Consider the following 21,060-nt stretch of genomic DNA (forward strand, 5'->3'; position numbering starts at 1 on the left):
CTTCCAAATCAACACTTACAAAAATATAGGGATCTAAGATAGTAGGTTTACGCTAAAGCGAGGTGCTATTTTAGTTGACTTAGGAGGTAAGGCTCCTAAAGGAGCACGTTGATTGTGGTTACAACTCAAACAACAATGGCATTAAGTTGTGGCAATGGGATAAATTATGACATTAATTTAGTAACCAAGAGTAATTTGGAGATTACTAGCAATAGGTTTTGCTTACCTAAAATCTTAAACTACTTAAGACATGCTAAAGCTGCTTAAGGATTTAGGACTTTTGGGGTCTTGGAATCGTTTCATTCATTTTGGACCATGTTGTTGCTTTTTGCATGAATGAAATGTTTTAATAGCTTTAATGATTGCATGTTTTGCTTTTATTTCAAAGTTATTGAATTGTATGAATGGTTATTTATTGCAAATTCTTTTCGATTGTAGTAATCAATATGGCCGCGATCAAAACAAAACTCAAAGTAACTGAAATTCTGGATGTAAAATTGAACCTATCAAACTTTCTTGATTGGGAGAGGAAGCTTCGGCAAGTCCTCAGGTGGAACAACATTGAATATGTAGTTGATCATCCCATCCCCAGCTATTACTCAAAGGATATGACTCCAGAAAAGCACTATACGTGGGCAAGACACGTGTCGCTAGTAATGGATCTTATTCTTGGCTCTATCCCCAATGATTGGAGTGCAAGGTTCGTTGCATACGAGCCATGGGCACTCCTAAGGCATCTTAGGGATATATGTCGTGGTAGATTCCAACATGGTGGTCAACATGTCGACCAAAATGTTTTTAAATTGGTAAATTCATTTGAGGATCTAAAGCTTAACGCTCCACTGGGTTGTTGCTTTGACGTCGAAAGACAAAAAGCAAGGGAAAGGGTCATTGATCTTGAAATGACAGAACGGACGCCAATCAGAACTCATACAAAGAAAATGGTTGGGCTTCTCAACCGGCTTGAGTTACTTGGTGATCCATTCCCAGATTCTGCAACTGCGGGAATACTTTTGAATTCTCTTCACCCTGGTTATAAAAAATTCAAACTACTTTATTTCTCCAAGAAAAGGGAGAATACTCTTAGTGAACTAATTTACTTGCTTCATCAGTACGAATTGGACTTTGTAAGTGATAAGCAAGCATCGCTAAAAGTAAAGAGTAAGAAAATCAAGAAAAAGGTTCCGGGGAAGATCCAAAGCAAGGGTGCATCTCCATCTACTTCAGGAAGGCAAATGGCGCCATCCAAGAAGAAGATGAAGAAGGATCGTTCTCCATCTACATCGCAATGCTTCAATTGTAATGAAATTGGTCATTACAAGCGAGATTGCCCCAAACTAAATGAAGAGAAGAAGGACGGAAACGTTGCTTCTCCTTCAGGTATGTATGTTATACATTGTAATCTTGCTAATTCTACTTCTTGGGTATTAGATACTGGTTGTGGCTCACACTTATGTTCCAATTCACAGGGACTAAGGAGAAGTAGAAGGCTTGATAAAGGCGAGATGGATCTACGCGTGGGAAATGGAGCACGGATTGCTGCATTAGCCGTAGGATCTTATTTTATTTCTTTGCCTAGTGGGTTTGTTTTGGAACTAGAAAACTGTTACTATGTTCTTAGTATTACCAAAAACATTATTTCTGTTTCAAGTTTGGATTCTAAAGGTTTTAGTTTTCAATTTAAAGACAATAGTTGTTCTTTTTCTTTGAATGGAATGTTTTATGGTTCAGCACAACAAGAAAACGGTCTTTATGTGCTAGATACGAGCAAACACATTTATAACATAAATGCCAAAAAGGCTAAAACTAGTGATTCGGATCTCACATTTCTGTGGCATTGTCGATTAGGCCATATAAACATAAAGCGCATGGAATTACTTCAACGGAAAGGAATTCTAGAATCATTCGACTTAGAGAAGATTGATCAATGCGAATCTTGTTTACTTGGCAAAATGACAAAGCAACCTTTCTCAAAGGTGGGAGAAAGAGAAAGCGAACTACTAGGGCTAATACATACGGACGTATGTGGGCCCATGAGTACAAAATCTAGAGGTGAGTTCAGCTATTTGATAACGTTTACGGACGACTTCAGTAGATATGGCTATATTTACTTAATGAAGCACAAGTCTGAATCGTTTGAGAAATTCAGAGAATTTCAAAATGTAGTAGAGAATCAACATGGCAAGAAAATCAAAGCTCTAAGATCGGATCGAGGAGGTGAATATCTTAACCACCAGTTTGATGACCATCTAAAAGAATGCGGTATTCTTTCTGAATTGACTACTCCGGGGACACCTCAATGGAATGGAGTGTCGGAATGGAGAAATAGGACCTTACTCGATATGGTCAGGTCAATGATGGGTCAGGCCGAACTTCCTTTACAGTTCTGGGGACATGCGTTGTAAACTGCAGCACTCACACTGAATCGTGCTCCATCAAAAGCTGTTGAAAAGACTCCATACGAATTATGGACTGGGAAACTTCCAAAGTCGCCTTTTCTGAAGATTTGGGGTTGCGAAGCATATGTCAAGCGACTAATTTCGGACAAGCTACAACCTAAATATGACAAATGTTTCTTCGTTGGGTATCCAAAAGAAACTATGGGGTATTATTTCTACAACAAGTCAGACAACAAGGTATTCGTTGCTCGTGACGGTGTCTTTTTGGAAAGAAATCTTATTTCCAAATTGACAAGTGGGAGAATAATAGACCTCGAAGAGATTCGAGACGAACAACGAACTCAGAACTCTTTAGAAGCAGTTCAAGTTGATGAACCTCCAAGATCTTTAGAAGAGCCAGTGGGAGTAGTTTCTCAAAACGTTGTTGCCCCTCGTAGGTCAAATAGAACTATTTTTCAGCCGGACAGATGGACAGGCGTCCTCTTGACTGAAAACTTAGACATTCTCATATTGGATAGTGATGAACCTTTGACTCACAAGAAAGCTATGACGAGCCCAAGCTCCATTAAATGGTTAGAGGCCATGCAATCTGAAATAGACTCCATGTCTGGAAATCAAGTATGGGATTTGGTTGATTTTCCGGATGGGTTCACACCTATCGGATGCAAATGGGTCTTCAAGTTGAAGAAAGACAAAGATGGAATTGTATACATATACAAGGCTAGATTGGGAGCAAAAGGTTACAGGCAAGTTCACGACGTTGACTACGATGAAACCTTTTCTCTAGTCGCGATGCTTAAGTCTATTCGGATAATCCTTGCGATTGTCGCCTTTCATGACTATGAAATATGGAAAATGGATGTCAAAACTGCCTTCTTGAACGGTGTTCTTGAAGAGACTATGTTCATGACACAGCCAGAGGGTTTTGTCGATCAAAAGAACCAAGGAAAGGTATGCAAGCTTAAGAAGTCCATCTACGGACTAAAGCAGGCATCAAGGAGTTGTAATAAACGATTTGATGAAGCAGTCAATAAGTTTGGCTTCATCAAGAATCAGGACGAATCTTGTGTATACAAGAAGGTCAGTGGGAGTAAAATTTCATTCCTAGTCTTGTATGTTGACGACATACTACTTATTGGAAATGACATTCCTATGTTGGAGTCTGTAAAGACTTGGCTCGGGAAGTGTTTCTCAATGAAGGACTTAGGAGAGGCACAGTACATATTGGGAATCAAGATCTATAGGGATAGATCTAAGAGGATGATTGGACTAAGCCAAAGCACTTACATTGACAAAGTGCTAGCTAGGTTCAATATTATGGAAGCCAAGAGAGGCCATCTACCCATGTCACATGGCGTATATCTAAGCAAGAATCAGTGTCCCAAAACATCTGATGAGCGTAGAAAGATGAGTGGAATTCCATATGCTTTGGCTATTGGATCCATCATGTATGCTATGATTTGTACAAGGCCGGATGTTTCGTTTGCACTCAGTGCAACGAGCAGGTACCAGTCAGAACCAGGTGAGGCGCATTGGACTGCTGCCAAGAACATCCTAAAGTACCTGAAAAGGACTAAGGATCAGGTTCTGGTGTATGGTGGTACAGATGAGTTGATTGTTAAGGGCTATACGGACGCAAGCTTTCAAACCGACAGAGATGATTTCAGATCACAGTCTGGGTTTGTGTTCTGCCTCAACGGCGGAGCAGTAAGCTGGAAAAGTGCTAAGCAAAGCACTATTGCGGATTCTACAACTGAAGCCGAGTACATTGATGCCTCAAAAGCAGCAAAGGAAGCTGTTTGGATTCGGAAGTTCATCGAAGAACTTGGTGTTGTCCCCTCCATTAAATAGACCAGTGGCTTTGTATTGCGACAATAGCGGAGCCATAGCCCAGGCAAAGGAGCCTAGGAGCCACCAGAAGTCCAAGCACGTACTACGGCGATTTCATATACTTCGAGAGATCGTTGACAGAAAGGAAATCGAGATTTGGAAGGTTGGAACTGACGACAACGTCGCGGATCCATTGAGTAAACCGTTGCCACAAGTGAAACACAACGCACATGTAGCAACCATGGGAATCAATCATGTTGGAGGATGGCTTTGATTTTCTAAGTATTGTTTTAGAACATCTGTTAGATCTATGTTTAAAATAATTGGTTTAACCATTTCATATTTATGAAATTTATTTATTTCATATTCATTTAATTGTGGTTTAGAATTAAATGATAAGTCCATGTGATTCAAATCATTCAAATGGGATGTCAAGATGGATTCTTCGACAAAGAAACACCCATAAGTGAACTTGAATATTGAAGTCACAAAGGATCCCTAATCCAGGCCATTGAAAGGTGGACGACCAATGACTAATGAAGATTAGATTTCAAGTAGATTACATAGTTCTGTTTCTTGAACTAGAGTGACTGGATGTCAGAATCTTTTGCATAGATACTTATTGGATCTTGTATCGGATTGACCATGAGAACAATTTAAGAGATTAAAGTCATGTCATAGGTAGTTCTAATTAATGGTGATTAGAAACCCTTCCTCGGAACATGAGCAATTATATCTGCTCGTTTGAGAATTAGTTCGCTTTGATACTAGCTAAACGTCGCACCGTAAAAGGAGGCTATAAAAGCAGTGATTGGGCGTACTATGAATCAAAGTCAGTGTTCATAGATTGCAAGAATGGATTGTCCTCCTATCTTTGATAGGATATGGTGTTGTTGGGTAACAAGGCCTCTCGGAGAGTTAGATACTGTAAAATGCATGGCCGTGCTCAGAATGGTTAGGCTTAACCTTCTGAAAAAGTTTGACAGTTGAACTCTGTAATCCGAGAAACACTTCTGGACCTAATAATGATGGCTTGGATCTTACCTTATGTTCAGTAAGTAACACTAAGTGACAAAGGAATGTGGATGCACACTTGTCTGAATGACAAGTGGGAGATTGAAGGAAATATGTCCTTCACCTAAGGTGCATTAAGTCTAATACCAAGGTTCAGATTAATTGCGAACAATTAATTCAGTGAGATCAAGTGATCAGAACAGCTGGCTGGAGCAATGCTTCCGATCAGTGAGTTCTAATGGATATTGAACTCACAACTTACTCTTGACTAAACCTACAAGATCACACCAATGACACGTAACAGATCACCGGATTAAATGAATCAGAAATTCATTTAATAGCTTTTCGGGAATTAGTTGGAAACATATTATACGATACGACCTTTGTCGAAATCGTATATCGTATCGCGAATATTCGTAAGCTGGGCGACATGAATAAATCGTATCATACGACGGTGATTCGTCGTATACGAAACGATATATAATAATATCGGAAATATATTAAATCGCGAATACGAAGGGCATCGGAGTTGCCGGCCCGTCTAGCCAAGCACGTAAGCGTGCAAGGCCCAACGAGCCAGCAAGCTCGCGAGCAAAGGTAAGCAAGGCCAGCCCATTGGGCGCGAGCACGCAACAGCGCACAGCAGCGACGAGCGAGCAAGGCCCACGGCCCAGCTGCTCGGCGCGCGCTGTGGGCTTCGGCCTGCAGTGTGTCGCTGGGCGCGGGCGTGCGGTCCGTGTGACTTGGCGTGCAAGGCTTGCTAGCCGGCCTTGCCTCTTGGCTTGGTCGGTTAGTAAGGTTATTTACATAACCTTACAACCTAATTTCCAACTTAGCACAATTCATATTACTCAAACCCTAGAGACACAGTGAACCCTAATTCTCTCTGTGCCTCCAAAGTGAGTTCTTCCCAAAAGCAAAGTATCTTGATCGATTGTCTAAGCTACGATAATCAAGACGGATTTGATCGTATCGGTGAACCAAGTAGAGGAACGACAAGTGGAGTTCTTTGTTCGTGTTCGTTGACAGATTATTGTGGAAAACACACTTGAATGTAAGTTTGCTTAATCTGTGTTTTATACATGTGTCCTGGCTTTGGGGATTGTTCCGCACATGTTATTATGTTTAACTGTATTCCCCTACACTTCCAACCTTTCAATGACTTGGATTAGGAATCCTTTTGTGATTCAATATTCGATTATGGGAGTTTCTTTATCAAGGAATCCATCTTTGATATCCCATTTGAATGATTTTGAATCACTTGGCCTTCATTATTTAATACTAAACCAACATTTAATTAAATATGAAATATAAGTTCATAAATGATAAATGTTTAAACCAAATACTTTCCAATTTATGGGCCTCTAACACAAAATTAAAACATTTAGTGTCTTACAGATATGGGTCTTTCACCCAATACTTAAAACATTCATGGAACTCAAACTTGACTCTATTTCTACATATGAGTTTTGTATCTCATTTGTTGCAGGGGTTTAGTCTATCATACTTTGCTATTCTTAATTAGCATCTTTTATATCGGAAGCCTTTCGATGTAAGATGAAAATATCTCTAAATATGTTTATAGAATGATCTAGTCTTTCATTGCTGTTAGAATGATTCTCATATTAAAAATAGAAAACCATTCAGATAGAAGACTTGTGATCAACCTGAGTTCATTGAAGAACTCCCAATATAAACAATTCCCTTTTATTTCTTCTTAGGCAATAATGAATACATTTCAATTACGTAGAATTGAAAATGATGCTTCCCTTTTGGAATAATGCAAGCAGTTCACAGAGATGCAGGAGATTCATATTTTGACTGAGAACTTGGAAACTATCATTGATTATCTTTCCCATGCATTACATATGGTTTTGAGCATTTGTTACCACATTTTAATCACGACGCCTAATAGCCCGTGTATGTTTGTGGTTTGCCTAACAACCAAATCCAACTTTTTCTTAGGCAATGCATGTACAATTCAAAATTTTGTTCATCTTCATTTCCTCTTATCAACAACCCCGGTCCTGACATTTTGAGGGTCCTAGGCGAAATAAGGGATTAGGGCCCCTTCCGAAATGATACGTCTCTAACTGAAATAATATCATTTTTTTGTTAAATCCATTATATTGTTGAATTCAAATTAATAAAATATCATCATATCCCCTTTGCAGGATCTTAGAATTCAAAATCTTGCTCTAGTAGATCTCTTGAAATATTTGAATAAAATAAATACTTACTTAATTACAAGATAATTAATATGCATAAAAAGATTTTTATTTTATTTAAAATAAAGGTTCATTTTGAGCATATAAAAGTATCAGTTAATTTTGTCATTGTCAAATTTGATATCTTTTTTAAAACTTATAGACCCATAGTCCATCAAATAAGCATTATTTTCGCCCATATATAGTTACATCAATTAGAACTGAGTACTAAAAGTCAAATACTACGTACATAAACTCAACGTACGTAAAACTTAATTATCTTGTAAAGGATTAAAGGACGGAGCTAATACAAATAAAGGGTTTAAATAATTAAGACACTATATCTACAAAATATTATGAATGAGAAAATTAGTTGCTAAAAAATAAATTTAAATAAAAACATTATAGTACAAACTAACAAACACAAAAATAAAAATAATAACAAAGTTAAAAAGAAAAGAAAAGAGTTGAGCGAATAAAGGAAGTCAACAAGAAAAACAATGAGGGAACGAATAAACAAAATAATAAAGACATTGAGGGGAATCGAACCCTAGACATATGATAGGTTGATTATCAAATCTTGAACACCTACTTTCTACCAATGATCCAAGAAAATAACATGTGTATTTAATGTGTTGTTTATTACTAGTACTGATTTACTGGACAAGCTACCCCCTAAGGCCGGGCCTGCTTATCAAGTGCTCATCCTACATGTCCAAATGTATTGGATGTTCTTCATATTATTCTAATTATCTTTGATTTTAGATCAAGAGAGATTGGTATAAACTCGTCATGATCCAACACTCACGAGTAATCTTGGCGATCTATATAACACAGTATACATGATTGATTGTAGTGCAAAAACCATTCGCAATTTAAAATCCATCCATGTAACTTTTAGCTTATTCTGTTTCACGAGATCTCGAATCTTGCGAAAATCTTGGCATTGCCATGTTATATAAGGTGAAGGTTCCTCTTCAAGGTCCTTCATGTTTAACTTTAGTAATACCAGCCTAGCTTTACACTTATTCAAAACATTCATTACTTAGACTTACTCATATGGGTTGAGAGTCTCTTTTGAGTCTCTCATTTTTGTTTGATTTAGTAATTACTATTACAGAATCAAAAAAACGCTTTAGATCTTATCCAATAGATCTTTGACCCAATATGATCTAAGTTTCGCCATGGTTCTAATATTGTCAAGTACTTTCAAATCCAACCATTTAGAATTTGAATGTCAATTTCAATAGAGAGATATGTATCTCATATATAAAACCATCAAAGTTGACTTAACTCCCACTAAAATCCTCATCTATAAGATGATTCATATTTTCACAAAGCTATGATTGCATAATAACCTTGTTGAAAAATATGGTCCAATTCCCACTTGCAAGCATTAATCTACGAATAGATTTCTTAAGCTTGCTTCTTTATCTAGCATCGGAAACTTTTACATTGTATAATATACACAACACCTTCCAACAAGTCCAATTGAGGAGGATGTTTTGTTTTCCAATTGCCATATTTCCACATGCAATGATTGCTATACATTATCCAAAATAGTTCAAGCATTTCGACTTGGTGGAAAAGATTTCAACGTTATCAACACCATGAAGTTGTTTGTAATCTTTAACCACCAATTTAGATCTTCTTTTGTATGTATATACAATATCATCTTTGTACGTTCTGGAAAACATATTTGCAACTAATGGATGTGGACCCTTTATGCAAAAATAACCAAATCATATACTTGATTCTTAAGATTAATATTTGGGATTTAATGGCCTCGAACCATTTTAGGATTTAATGGCCTCAACCTTTATCCATGTTTTGGGAATTTTTAATTCGTCGTAGCTTACCTGTAAGTCGTATGTTCTTGAAGCTCTTCTAAAGTCTTCATAGGTTTCATTCCTTAAGATATCTATGTATTTATCTTCATATATTTACCTAGGTATTGAACATCAAACGTTAGTGTCTATAAATACATTACTCAAGTCCTTTGAATATTAGGATTCTCTTGAAGCCCTTCCAAAGTCTTCTTGAAGTTTTTCCAAAGACTTCATGTTTGGAGCTCTTCCAAAGGCTTCTAAGTATCCTACATTTGTTTGTTGCTTGACTCGAAGTTCTTTTGAGATCACTTCAAGGTCATATTTCTCCCACTTGCCTTTTTGGAAATAAGAATGTTTCCTAAAAGACACTATCTAGAGAAAAAACCATGTGCTCCAAGATTTGTGGTAGAATCGATACCTTTTGTTTCTATGAGTTGCTCATAAAGAAACATATATCTAATTTTGAGTTTGTTTGATGTAAACACCAACTCTCACTGGGTTTGACAACCCTAGATATATATACTAAAAAGCTATGCTGAAAGAAAGTTCAATCCTTATGATTTCTTTTCTCTTGCTTTGAAAAATTTAGTTTGGTGAGATAGTCGTTTTGAGAGTATCAATTAGAAACTGTATAGGAAAATAGTCATGATTATCATTAATCAAATAAAATTCGATCTCTCCAACTAGACATACAATATTCTTGTGGAGATTTGATTGTAATAATTCCATATAAACAATCTTGATAATAATTCTTGGATCATGCAAACATCATCTTGATCTAGTCTTAGATGTTACAAATATCTTGCAAGTTGATTTTATGTTCTTCGTGAATCGCATTGAAGGATTCATGTATTTCACTTTGAGTAAATGTAGCCATATTTTCTCAAGTTCTTGTGAAATAGATAAGTCATAAAATCCTTCTTTGGCCCATGAGCTTAATTGTCTAGAACCTTATAACAATAGTCCATTTCTATGTCATGTTCAACAAGTAAGACCCATGTGTCTTAAATTTAGTCAACTTTCAAAAACATCCATGTTCAACAAGTAAAACCCATGTGTCTTAAATCTGAGAGCAGGATTTCATGCAAACCCACCTTAAAAATTCACTGTTCACATATTCTGCCTAAAATCTATGTCTTGAAGGCTTAAACAACCAGCCATAGATACTGGTAAAGCTACCACTCAAAGAATTCATTGACATAATTAACACTTTCAAAGACCTAAGTTTTCCCACAGAGTTGGCAAAATGCCAATAAAGTTATTATCCGAGAGATCCAAATTCTAAAGCGCTTTCATCCCTACAATCCATTCAGGAACAGGACCCACAAAGGAATTCTCCCCCGTATTAAGATACCTTATAAAACTCAATTTCAGCAATGAAACTAGCAGATTCCAAGAAAACAAATTCCCACTAAAATCCATCATTCAACAGATTATAAGACAGATCAAGTGACCCTAACCCTTGGAAACCCCAAACGATAATATTTTGAAACCTTGATAACCGTTCATCTACATTCAACCCAGAGAAAAAAGATCCATCAGAGACAAACAAAACGTTACCAGACATGGGTTCGTTCAAAATAACAAGGATCAACACTAACTAAAACCAGAAACTAAACTCCACAAATAACCAACAATAATGAGAAAGCTAAACAGAAAGCATGCACAACAGACTACCAAACCAACACAAAGACAACAAATATCAGACCCAAAACCAGAAACCAAGTTGTCAAGCCCCTAACCTTCTACATATAAGTTTTTAAAGCTTTCAACCAGGCTCTATCTTAAATTCGTAGCTTCAAGCCTTCGAACAAATTCAGAATGATATGAACAAAGCTACCAGCTTCAAGCATTCAAACACAAATCATAATGCTACAAATAAAGCTATCAGCTTCAAGCATTCAAACACATTCAGAATGTTAAGAATAAAGCTATCAACTTCGAATGAAATCACGAATAATAGATCATCTAGTTTAATCATCAAATATGCAATTGTTGTGGCAACAAGATGGCTAGTGGGCAGAGAGTTTTGGATTTTGTTTCAGTTGAAGGTAACATTTTGTGCAAACTCGGAGCTTACTTCCAGCATTCCTACAATAGTCTTCACACTGTCAAATACAGGCTCCTTGCCTTCCTGTTTAGCTGACATTTCAGAAACATCAGGTCAAACTACCTGCTTGGCACCAAATTGCTGGAAGTCTCATCTGTGACGCTTGCTTCTCCAAACATATTTCCTGTACGGTCTTCTTCAGAATGATAGACTACTTCAATCCCAATGGAAAACCTTTCCTGCTTCATAAAACCAACAAACGTTAGAACTTATAAGTCACTTTAGAGTTCAGACCATGTAGAAAGATAAATTCAAAAATATTTTTCAAGGTAATTTACATCCAAGCATGTGGTTGACTAATAGTAGAAGCAACAACTTAATTATTTCTTGAAATAAGGAATTATGATCTGACTCTAGATCAACATCCGAGGAAGTAATTTAATTACTTCTTTATACCCAACCATTTCAGAATATGTTATGTACGCTTCTCTGGATACAAAAACCCACCCAACAGGTGTTTATGAGTTTCATAATGAAGAACACAAATCATATAGTTGATTGTCAGCAACTTCTGTGCAATGAACAAAAAGATTGATTAAGTGAGAATTAAATATCATAAATAAAAGTTCATCTTTGTACTATCAGCTGCAACTTCAATGCAATAAATTAAAAGAATTATTAAGTGAGAAAGAAAAAGAAGCACAAGACAACTAAAGTCTAACTTTTCTGATTTCTCCTTAACATACTTTTTACCCAACTTTGTTCATATATGTCCTGCACAGACCATGAAACCATGATCAGAATTTGGATGAAACATTCTTCAATCTTGAAATTAATTTAGAATAAAAAACAGAGAAAAAACGCAACCAAGAGTAGCACTTATTGCATAAAACATATTAGATAAAACTGACATAAATCACATGAATAATTAAAAATAACAAATTTGAGACATAAGGCATGAGAACTCTCTAAAACGAAGGTGAATTGCGAAATTTAGAATAACAAATTTCAATTCATCACCGGGTAATTCAGGTCAATGCAAATATCAATTATTAAATTTCAGATTTGAACATGACCTCAATTCAATTTAACCAAAAGCAAACCCCCAACAAAAAAATAAATTAGAAACCCCAATTTCTCAACCCATAAGAACAAAAATCCAAAAAATTAAGATGATAAGAAAGTGAGACTAACATCGCTGCAGACGCTTGAGAGGGGGTGGAATCATCAGCAGCTTCAAGTCCGCCGGAGTGCCTATGAAGGATCGAAGAAGAATTGCATGTTCGTCGTCTTGAGGGAACAAACTGGGAACTTTATATTTTCACCAGATGTGAGGCGCGATTATCAAAATTCTCCTGCTTTGTTTTATCAAAAAAAAAAAAAAAAACTTCCGCTTTGGGAAAAAATATTTACTTTCTTTGTTGGCACATCATTAAAATTAATATCTTTTTGGAGGGATAATAATTAATTAGTTTAATTTATTTATTTTACTTTATTTAGAAAAAAAGCACTCAGTAGTATCATTGTTAAACAATAAAAATTAATATCAATAGTTATTTTGGATAATATGGTAATTTTTTATTTTTTTAAGGTATTGGATAATATAGAGTTTTTTTGTGCTTTTCATCTTATATTCAATAGGTCGTACATCTGTATCCTAGATCTCAGAAAAAAGATAAACATTTTAACTAAAAAGATATATGAAACGTATTAACATGAAATATGGTACTAATATTAAATCAATGAATAAAATAAAAAAAGACGAAAAATTTACCTATTTTTAACGGTCTAACAAGAGGTTGGACATCAATTGCACTCAATATATTATTTAAGTATGTTCTGCACACATTCCGTTCATATTGGACATGATCTTGCATATCGAGTATGATCTAAACGCGCTCTAGACAGTTTAGTTTTTATCTAAAACGTGATATGGACAATTCTGTTATGATTAAGACGTGATCTTGATATATGAGTCATAATATGGACATAATTAATCTGGACAAATTGGTTTAACTTGGACATATTGTTCTAATTTGAATATTCTAATCTGGACATATCCGAATAGGTCAGTCCTGGTCTGGAACTATTGGTTTTCATATGGATATGATATAACTAGCTAGATCGATTTTGATCTGGACATGATGTCGCCAGATCTAAACAGGTTGGTTCAGGACTAGACAAGATCCGAATATATCGATTATGATTTGGCCACGACCCCACTATATCGGTTTTGAATCTGGACATGATTTGAGAAGACCAGTTCTGATCTGAACATGATATGGGAAGACCAGACATATCTCGATTGTGATTTGGAGATATAGGTTCTGATCTATAGAGATCGGTTCTGATTTCTACATATTGGTTTTGAAATGGATATATTGGTTCTGATCAGGACATACATGATTTGGGTAGATCGATTATAATATGAGTCATGATATTAACAAATCGTGTACGAGTTGGACATGATCTTAACATATCGATTTTGGTCTAGACATGATATGTACAAATCTATTCTTATATGGACATAGCAGTTGTTATCTGGACATGAGCTGGACAGATCAATTCTTATCTGGACATATCAGTTCTAATTTATGCATGATATGTACATTTTTTTTGTTCTGATTTGTACATGATTTGTACAATATATAGGTTATAATGTGTACAGGTCCAATTTACATATCTACATGGGTTTACATTTGTATATATGATCTATATAGATCGACTATGATTTGTACATGATCTGTACATATGGGTCATTCTTTATACGGAGTACATGATATGTAAAGATCGATTCTGATCTGAGCATCTGATCTGGGCAAATTGGTTATGTGAATTTGAATATCTTACTGCTTATTTTTTTAATTTATTTAAATTATAATATATCATAATTACACATTTACCCTGCCACCACTAACAACACCACCTATAATAATGATAATAAATAATAATAATAATAATAATAATAATAATAATTACCATTATATGATTTAAACTTATTTTTAGTTATTTCAAAATCTAATAATAAACTGATCTTTTTTTTTTTTGATTTGTAGCAAAAGGAAGTTATCAATTTTAGAAAATTTATATATGGTCACCACAATAATGACCAAGATTGGAGAATACTCCCTCCGTTCCAATGATATTTATAAAATTTATATTGAAACGAATCCAATGATATCACACAAGTTAACATTTATACTCTTAATCATACTATTAATAACGGTCAAAGTTTTTAAACTTTGACCATATGAACAGTAAACGTGTGGAACATTATGGAATAGATGGAGTATAATTTTAGATCTGATTTATTATAATTTTTTTTGGTGTTACCACCTGGTTTACCCTTAGGACTAATCTGGATTCAATGTGAATTATGGGTGGATAAGTTATAGTCCCTCCCAATTATTGTTGCGGTTGATCGAACACGCGGTCCTCCCTACCAAATTCAGCCTCAATCACCACTGAACCAACAAGCAATTGATTGATTTATTGTTATATGTGTAGCTTAAATGTTGTTTTGTACAATTAGTTGTAATAATATAACGTTAATATTACTCTGTATATGCTCTCTTAGTTTGGTTTGATTTGATTTTGCTGGTGATTGTCAAATTACCCCTTTATTATTTATTTGATTCTACTCCAGATCTAAAGCATTATGTAAACTGGATTCTGGTTGACCGTATTTTCCAACTGAAATGAAATATTACTGAACTAATATGGGCAGGTTGAATGGGTTAAATTATTTATATCATTTCAAGGTAAAAATAAATCCGTCTCGATTTTTTTTCTAGTTCGACTTAATTAAGACTAAGTTTTTTTTAAAAGTTAGTTTTATAATTTGGTTTGGACTGTAAATTATGAAACCGAAAAAACCCGAATAAAACCGAAATAAAAAAGCAATTACTCCGTACAAGATTTTATCCTACCCAAATAATAAGGAAAGCTCAAGATTTTATCCTACCCAATTAATAAGGGAAGCTCAAACATTCACCAAAAGCCCTAAATAGCTCTCAGCCCCCCCAACCTCCTCATTTCACATTCTAATCTCTAATCTCGAATCTCTAAGGCCCTGTTTGGTACGATGTAAAACGTTTTCAACTGAAAACTGTTTTACATGGAAAACCATTTACGGAGGAAATACATTTTCCTACAAATTTTCCTTTGTTTGGTAGGAAGGAAATTGATTTTCATTTCTTATCATTTTACATTGTTTGGTACAACTGAAAAGCAACTATCAACTACCCCTTTTTCTCTTTTCTTTTTTATCCTTTACTTTAGGGACTGCTCTCCCTCATTTTTACCAACTATAGTAGTATATACAAGTATATAACATGGAGTATTAATAAGTAACGTCAATAATAATCAAAACCTAAATATTTCACTAGTAATATTATCAATAACATATGATCAAATATCCAAGTACTCAAAAATTTCACAAGCTTAGTATATAGTATAACTTGAAAAAAATAATAGTTCACAAACTCATTATTCAATTTCAACACTCTAATCAAGCTCATGTTAGTATGAACGTAGAGACTTTACGAACTTTTGGAGCCAAAGCCTACGAAGTGATTCGCTCTTTGTTAAAAATGCTTTAGCTAGCATCTCACGCTCAACCAAATGATCAAAGGCGGCATCACGAACTAGTTCATCAAAATCCTCCATCTTCATTATCTCTTCATGAAGCTTTTCCACATCAAGTTGGTTGTTCGAAAATTTTTTAAGAGCACCAACGACTTCTCCTAATTGAGTAGATATTTGTTGCAAATCACACCCTTCCTCTTCAACTCGAGTCCTCTTCCGATGTGGCCTAGGCTCTGAAGAAGTAGCACTCTCTGATTTAATTGGCCCATTTTCAGTAGTGGTTGTTGGCCCATTTTCAGTAGTGGTTGTTGGCCCATTTTCAGTAGTGGTTGTCGGCCCCTGCCCACTCTCAATGCTAGTCACTTCAATGTCAGCAAATGACTTAGAAAAGTCTCCTCTAGCCATATCTTTGCCAGCAACAATTGATATTTCCTCATACATATCAATTTTTCGATTGAGATACCGCTCATGAGTTGGGTATTGCTATTAAAGAAAGATATTATGAGCAAGATTATAAACAAAACATGATCACAGTCGAACAGAACACTCAATTCATATACTATGAACAGGCCAGCCAAACGCAGTAGTAAACACTCAATTCATATACTATGAACAGGCCAGCCACAACAATAAACACCCAATTCACATATATATTCACAACAAATATTGGAAACATATGGTAAGTGGATGAAATGTACTAGCTATCAGATTTGCACGATTAACTAAGTAGAAGCAATAACTAGTGACTGCCAATAAAATACCAAAGTAAACCAAGCCCAAATATTAGTCCACGAACAACTTGATTAACCATTTTTCATTTCATATTTCAGATCATTGTTTAACACTTCTTACAACCAAAAGATGAAGCAATAACTTGAGCATGGTTTACAGAATGAAACATAATCCTCTCGATTTATGGAGAACTCTAAACTTGAATGAATGTACATGGAATGCTAAAGGGTGTGTGCCAAATCAACAAAACTACAGCAAGAATCAAATAATCAGTATATGTATTCAGCAAGAATCCAATAATCAGTATATGTATGCAGCAAGAATCAAAGTATTATACTCACTTGAATAATTATAGACTGATACACCAATCTAGAAAATGCATTGTTTAGCCAGGATATCCAGAATATAAGCACTATTATGAGTTGTAAATTATTAAACTAAACTACAGCAACAACAAGAGAAAAGCAAGAAATATTCAGCGATGAGTTATTTATTTACCTGAACATAAGTATTAAAAGCAATAGGAGATACTGTGACCATCTTCACGCTGTCATCCCATCCAAAGCCAGAGGTCCCTCGAAGTTTTGATATTATTCCCCATGTAGCTCTCACTGTCCTCATATGGTTCTCAACATGATCAGCGGTACAAGTAGTGTGAAATAGTTCAGAAATATTCTTTGCGGCTGCTACGAAAGAACTAGTTCTGAATGAGTTGTTTGGCCTGTTTCCTTTTCTCACTTCTTCAGCAAGAAATTCCAGCAATACCTTGGACATTGGTTTTGACCAACGAAAATTCGCTTTCTTTTCTTCTTTTTTCACCTGCATTTGCATTTGAAGGGCATACAATTATACAAGTCTTCCAGAAGTTGCATACAATTATACAAGTCTGCTCATTTGCACATTTGGGAGCTTATTTGCTCACTTAGAACTCCAGGCAAGCAAAGTTATAATACTTGGCCAGAAACAGAGGACTAAAGGAGTATAAATAAGGAGATTTGTTATACCAAAGTGCAAGCTTAATAAAGAAAATATGTTTCTGCAAAAGCAGTAGTCTTTTGTCAAGAACATAACAAGATTACAGCTTCATCATTTTCATACAACGCAAGAACATGTTTGACCAGGACTAAAAAAAACGCATATGGCTTAGAGGCCTCAAGCAGTCAAGTCTTAGTATCACTGTTCTAGTCAGTTGCCAGCTAATATATGCTCACATATATATTGTGATTAATTGAATGAGTTTGATTACAATGTCCGAGGCTTCTTATATGCTGTCCACATCGCCAATGATATGGCATTTCTCTTTTTCACACACTCTTTTGTTTCTTCTCTCACTTCCCTTCGAGTAAGTGGTGCTCTTGCATCTTGTGAATTCATCTCCATGTCAACTTCTCTTGCAATTGGGTCATTTGGATCTACGCCTCTAAGGTAGTTGTGTATCACACAACAAGCTAGAACCACATCAACTTGTGTTTTAAATGGCCAAAATGGCTCGGCATCCAAGACACGAAACCTCTTCTTCAGTACTCCAAATGCCCTCTCTACACACATTCTAAGTGAAGAATGACGAAGATTGAACAACTCTTTGTCATTTTCAGGAGGGTTGTTAGTATACTCTTTCAAATGATAACGAACTTTCCTAAATGGAGGCATAAAACCTTTACGATCACCGTACCCTCCGTCAGCCAGATAATACTTTCCTATATATGTAAATAAAATCACAAATCATTACCAAATTATCAATCAATCCAAAACTACAAAAAACAAGAGACAACAAATACCTTGTGGTACCTTGAACCCCCTTCTTAGTGCATCACCTAAGACCTTCGAATCATGCGCAGAACCCTCCCAACCAGCAAGAACATAAGTAAATTTAAGGTCAAAATTAACAGCAGCTAACACATTTTGTGTCGTCCCACCCTTCCTACCGCGAAATCTATCTTGCATCTCAATAGGAACAGATGCACGTACATGTGTCCCATCTATAGCTCCTATGAAATCCTCAAACCATGGAAAGAACCTAGGGTTGTTTTGGATTTCTGGTTGAAGTGTAGTTGTTGGTGGTTTTACAAATTTTGTGTACAATCGAAGGATAGCTTGAAGCACAACATGAAAATACTGATGTATGGTCCAAGTTGACCTAAAAAACCTCCCTCCAATTGCTCGAAACCTTACATTATGTCCCAACAAGTGTAAAAATATAAGTACTTGCTCCTTCACACTCATTTGACGACATTCCCACAGTAGTCCCCTCTCAACTAAAATATTGCACAAGCTAAAATAAGCAGTGGGTCTCATACGAATCTGTCCTAAACAATGAGTATCACCACAACATAGAATACTATTAATATTAGCCTCCCTCAAACTATCCCTATTCACGTAAGGTTGCCTTATTATTCTAGGCCCTCCATTTCTAGACTTATAAACTTCAAGAAAAGCAAGAACATAACCAATAATGGCTGCCACAGCACCAATAATCATGCCTTTTAATTCACGGGTCATCTACAAGAACATAAATAAACAACAATTATCAGGGGATCATTTCGGGGACTAGTGTAACCAACTAAACATTACCATACAGTAATGGGCTTTCAATGTATATTTATTACCTGAACTGAACTTTGAGTTGATACTCTGTGATCCGACTTCATACTAGCATACAATCTGATAATCAACAGACATAAAGAAACAAATATTAGTTGAGGCAATTCATCAAACACTTGAAGGGAATGATACAAACATACAAAATATGGAAAAATTTATTGAGGCATTTCATCAAACACCTGGAGGGCAGAACACTCTAAGGGTACAAATCCTCACAAAATAATACAGAGTATGATTGGTTTTTAAAATAGAAGCCTTATTTCCAAATTTGCTAACACATTTCACAAGCATATAGCCAAACTTTTCATCATCATCATTAATTAATAAAAAATCACCAAGTATAAACGTTCCTAGAATCCAAACCAGAACACAGCAAGTTAACTAAACTCCACACCCAAAAAAACAGCAAGGAAATATCCAAAATTTTAACTTAAAATCCTATTAATACGTCCCTATTTCATATTGAAGTGTAGATCGAGGATCTAACAAAGAATCAAACCAATTTTTGAGCAAAAACACCCAAAAACAATAAAGTTGAAAACAATAAAAAAACCTAAATCAAATTGTATCATATAGTAGAGAGAGAATAGAGAAGAGAAAAATACCTATTTCGATTTGAAGTTGCCCACGCTGAGAGGAGGAGGAGGAGATCTGAGAGGAGAGAGATTTGATTTGGGAACGAGAGAGAAGAAGGCTTCTTTTGGAACGAGCGAATAAGAAATGGAAAACTGTTTTCCCTTCTTTTTTGGGGGAAAACGTTTTCAGCGATATGTAAAATCATTTTCAGCCCAACTTTTACATCAGAAGTCCGGCCCATACCAAACAGCGTAAAACTCGGAAAAGTATTTTCCGGGAAAACCTTTTACGCCCTACCAAACAGAGCCTAACCCTAACACTCTCTCTGCTCTCTCGGCCTCACGTTTCTCATTCTACTCTTACTGTTCACTCAATCAATGCTCTCACTCTCTCAATCCGATACAGATGAAGAACTGTGACCCGTTGGTGTTGACATCAGTATTGTCCATGGAAAGGATTCTGGACCAGTGTGCTTCCTTACGAAGTTCTCATCAGCGAACTTCTTACCGTAGATTGACTCGCCACCAGTGTCATTTCCAGCGGTGAAATCACCTCCTTGCCACACGAATTCCGGGATCAGACGGTGGAAGGCGGAGCCCTTGTAGTGTAGTGGCTTTCCCCTGCGGCCGTTGCCCTTCTATCCGGTGCCGAGTGAGGGGAAATTCTCGACGATTTTGGGAACAACACCGGCGTACAACTCCATGACGATTCTTCCGGCAGGTTGGCCGCCAACAGCCATGTCGAAGAAGAACTTTGGGTTCGCCGCTTAACGGATCCACCTCGCCTCAATCTCTTGGTGTCTCCTTCCCGGCTTCATCAAAGGTACTGATAATCTCTTACTCTTAATTTTTGTTTAATTCATCACTTGTTTGTTTTATTTTCATGGATTTATTATTCCAATTTTGATGGGTTTATTATTCTATTTTTTGCTCGATTTTTAGTGAATATTTGATCGATTTTTGGTGATTATGTGCTCGAATTTTGTTGATTATTTTCTCGAATGTAGTTGATGTTTTTGCTCGAAGTTAGGTGATTAATTTTGCTCGAATGTAGGTTTTTTTTTTTTGCAGTGATTTATGTTTGAATTTAGTGATTTATTGCTCGAATTTAGGTTAATTTCGGCTCGAATGATTAGTGACTTTGCTCGAATTTGGTGATTATTATTTTCATGGATTTTACAAACTTTTGTATAAGGCGGTCTTACAGGAAAGACCACCTCATACTTGGGTATTTTC

At 35.9% G+C, this 21,060-nt stretch overlaps 1 protein-coding gene and 1 long non-coding RNA gene across 3 annotated transcripts; both read right to left on the reverse strand.

Moving 5' to 3' along the window:
* Nucleotides 1-11,106: 11,106 nt before the first annotated feature.
* Nucleotides 11,107-12,899, reverse strand: LOC110806226 (uncharacterized). Its single transcript, XR_002538247.2, has 2 exons — nt 12,524-12,899; nt 11,107-11,568 (listed from the first exon to the last, which is right to left on the reverse strand). It is a non-coding gene; the product is annotated as an uncharacterized lncRNA (long non-coding RNA).
* Nucleotides 12,900-15,571: 2,672 nt separating this feature from the next.
* LOC110778043 (uncharacterized) lies at nt 15,572-20,125 on the reverse strand. 2 transcript variants are annotated; one of them, XM_056831540.1, is made up of 4 exons: nt 19,855-20,125; nt 19,255-19,309; nt 17,147-17,467; nt 15,572-16,399 (listed from the first exon to the last, which is right to left on the reverse strand). In XM_056831540.1, exons 1-4 carry the CDS (start codon nt 20,064-20,066, stop codon nt 15,851-15,853), a joined length of 1,137 nt encoding a protein of 378 aa, XP_056687518.1. In that variant the 5' UTR covers nt 20,067-20,125; the 3' UTR covers nt 15,572-15,850. The 2 variants fall into 2 exon arrangements, with proteins under 2 accessions (XP_056687518.1, XP_056687517.1); XM_056831539.1 differs by lacking the exons at nt 15,572-16,399; nt 17,147-17,467 and adding exons at nt 17,626-18,345; nt 18,427-19,147 and having other exon boundaries at nt 19,855-20,099.
* Between the last annotated feature and the right edge of the window lie 935 nt (nt 20,126-21,060).

The sequence above is a fragment of the Spinacia oleracea genome, chromosome 6 (genome assembly GCF_020520425.1).
Source record: "Spinacia oleracea cultivar Varoflay chromosome 6, BTI_SOV_V1, whole genome shotgun sequence".
Lineage (NCBI taxonomy): Eukaryota > Viridiplantae > Streptophyta > Magnoliopsida > Caryophyllales > Amaranthaceae > Spinacia > Spinacia oleracea.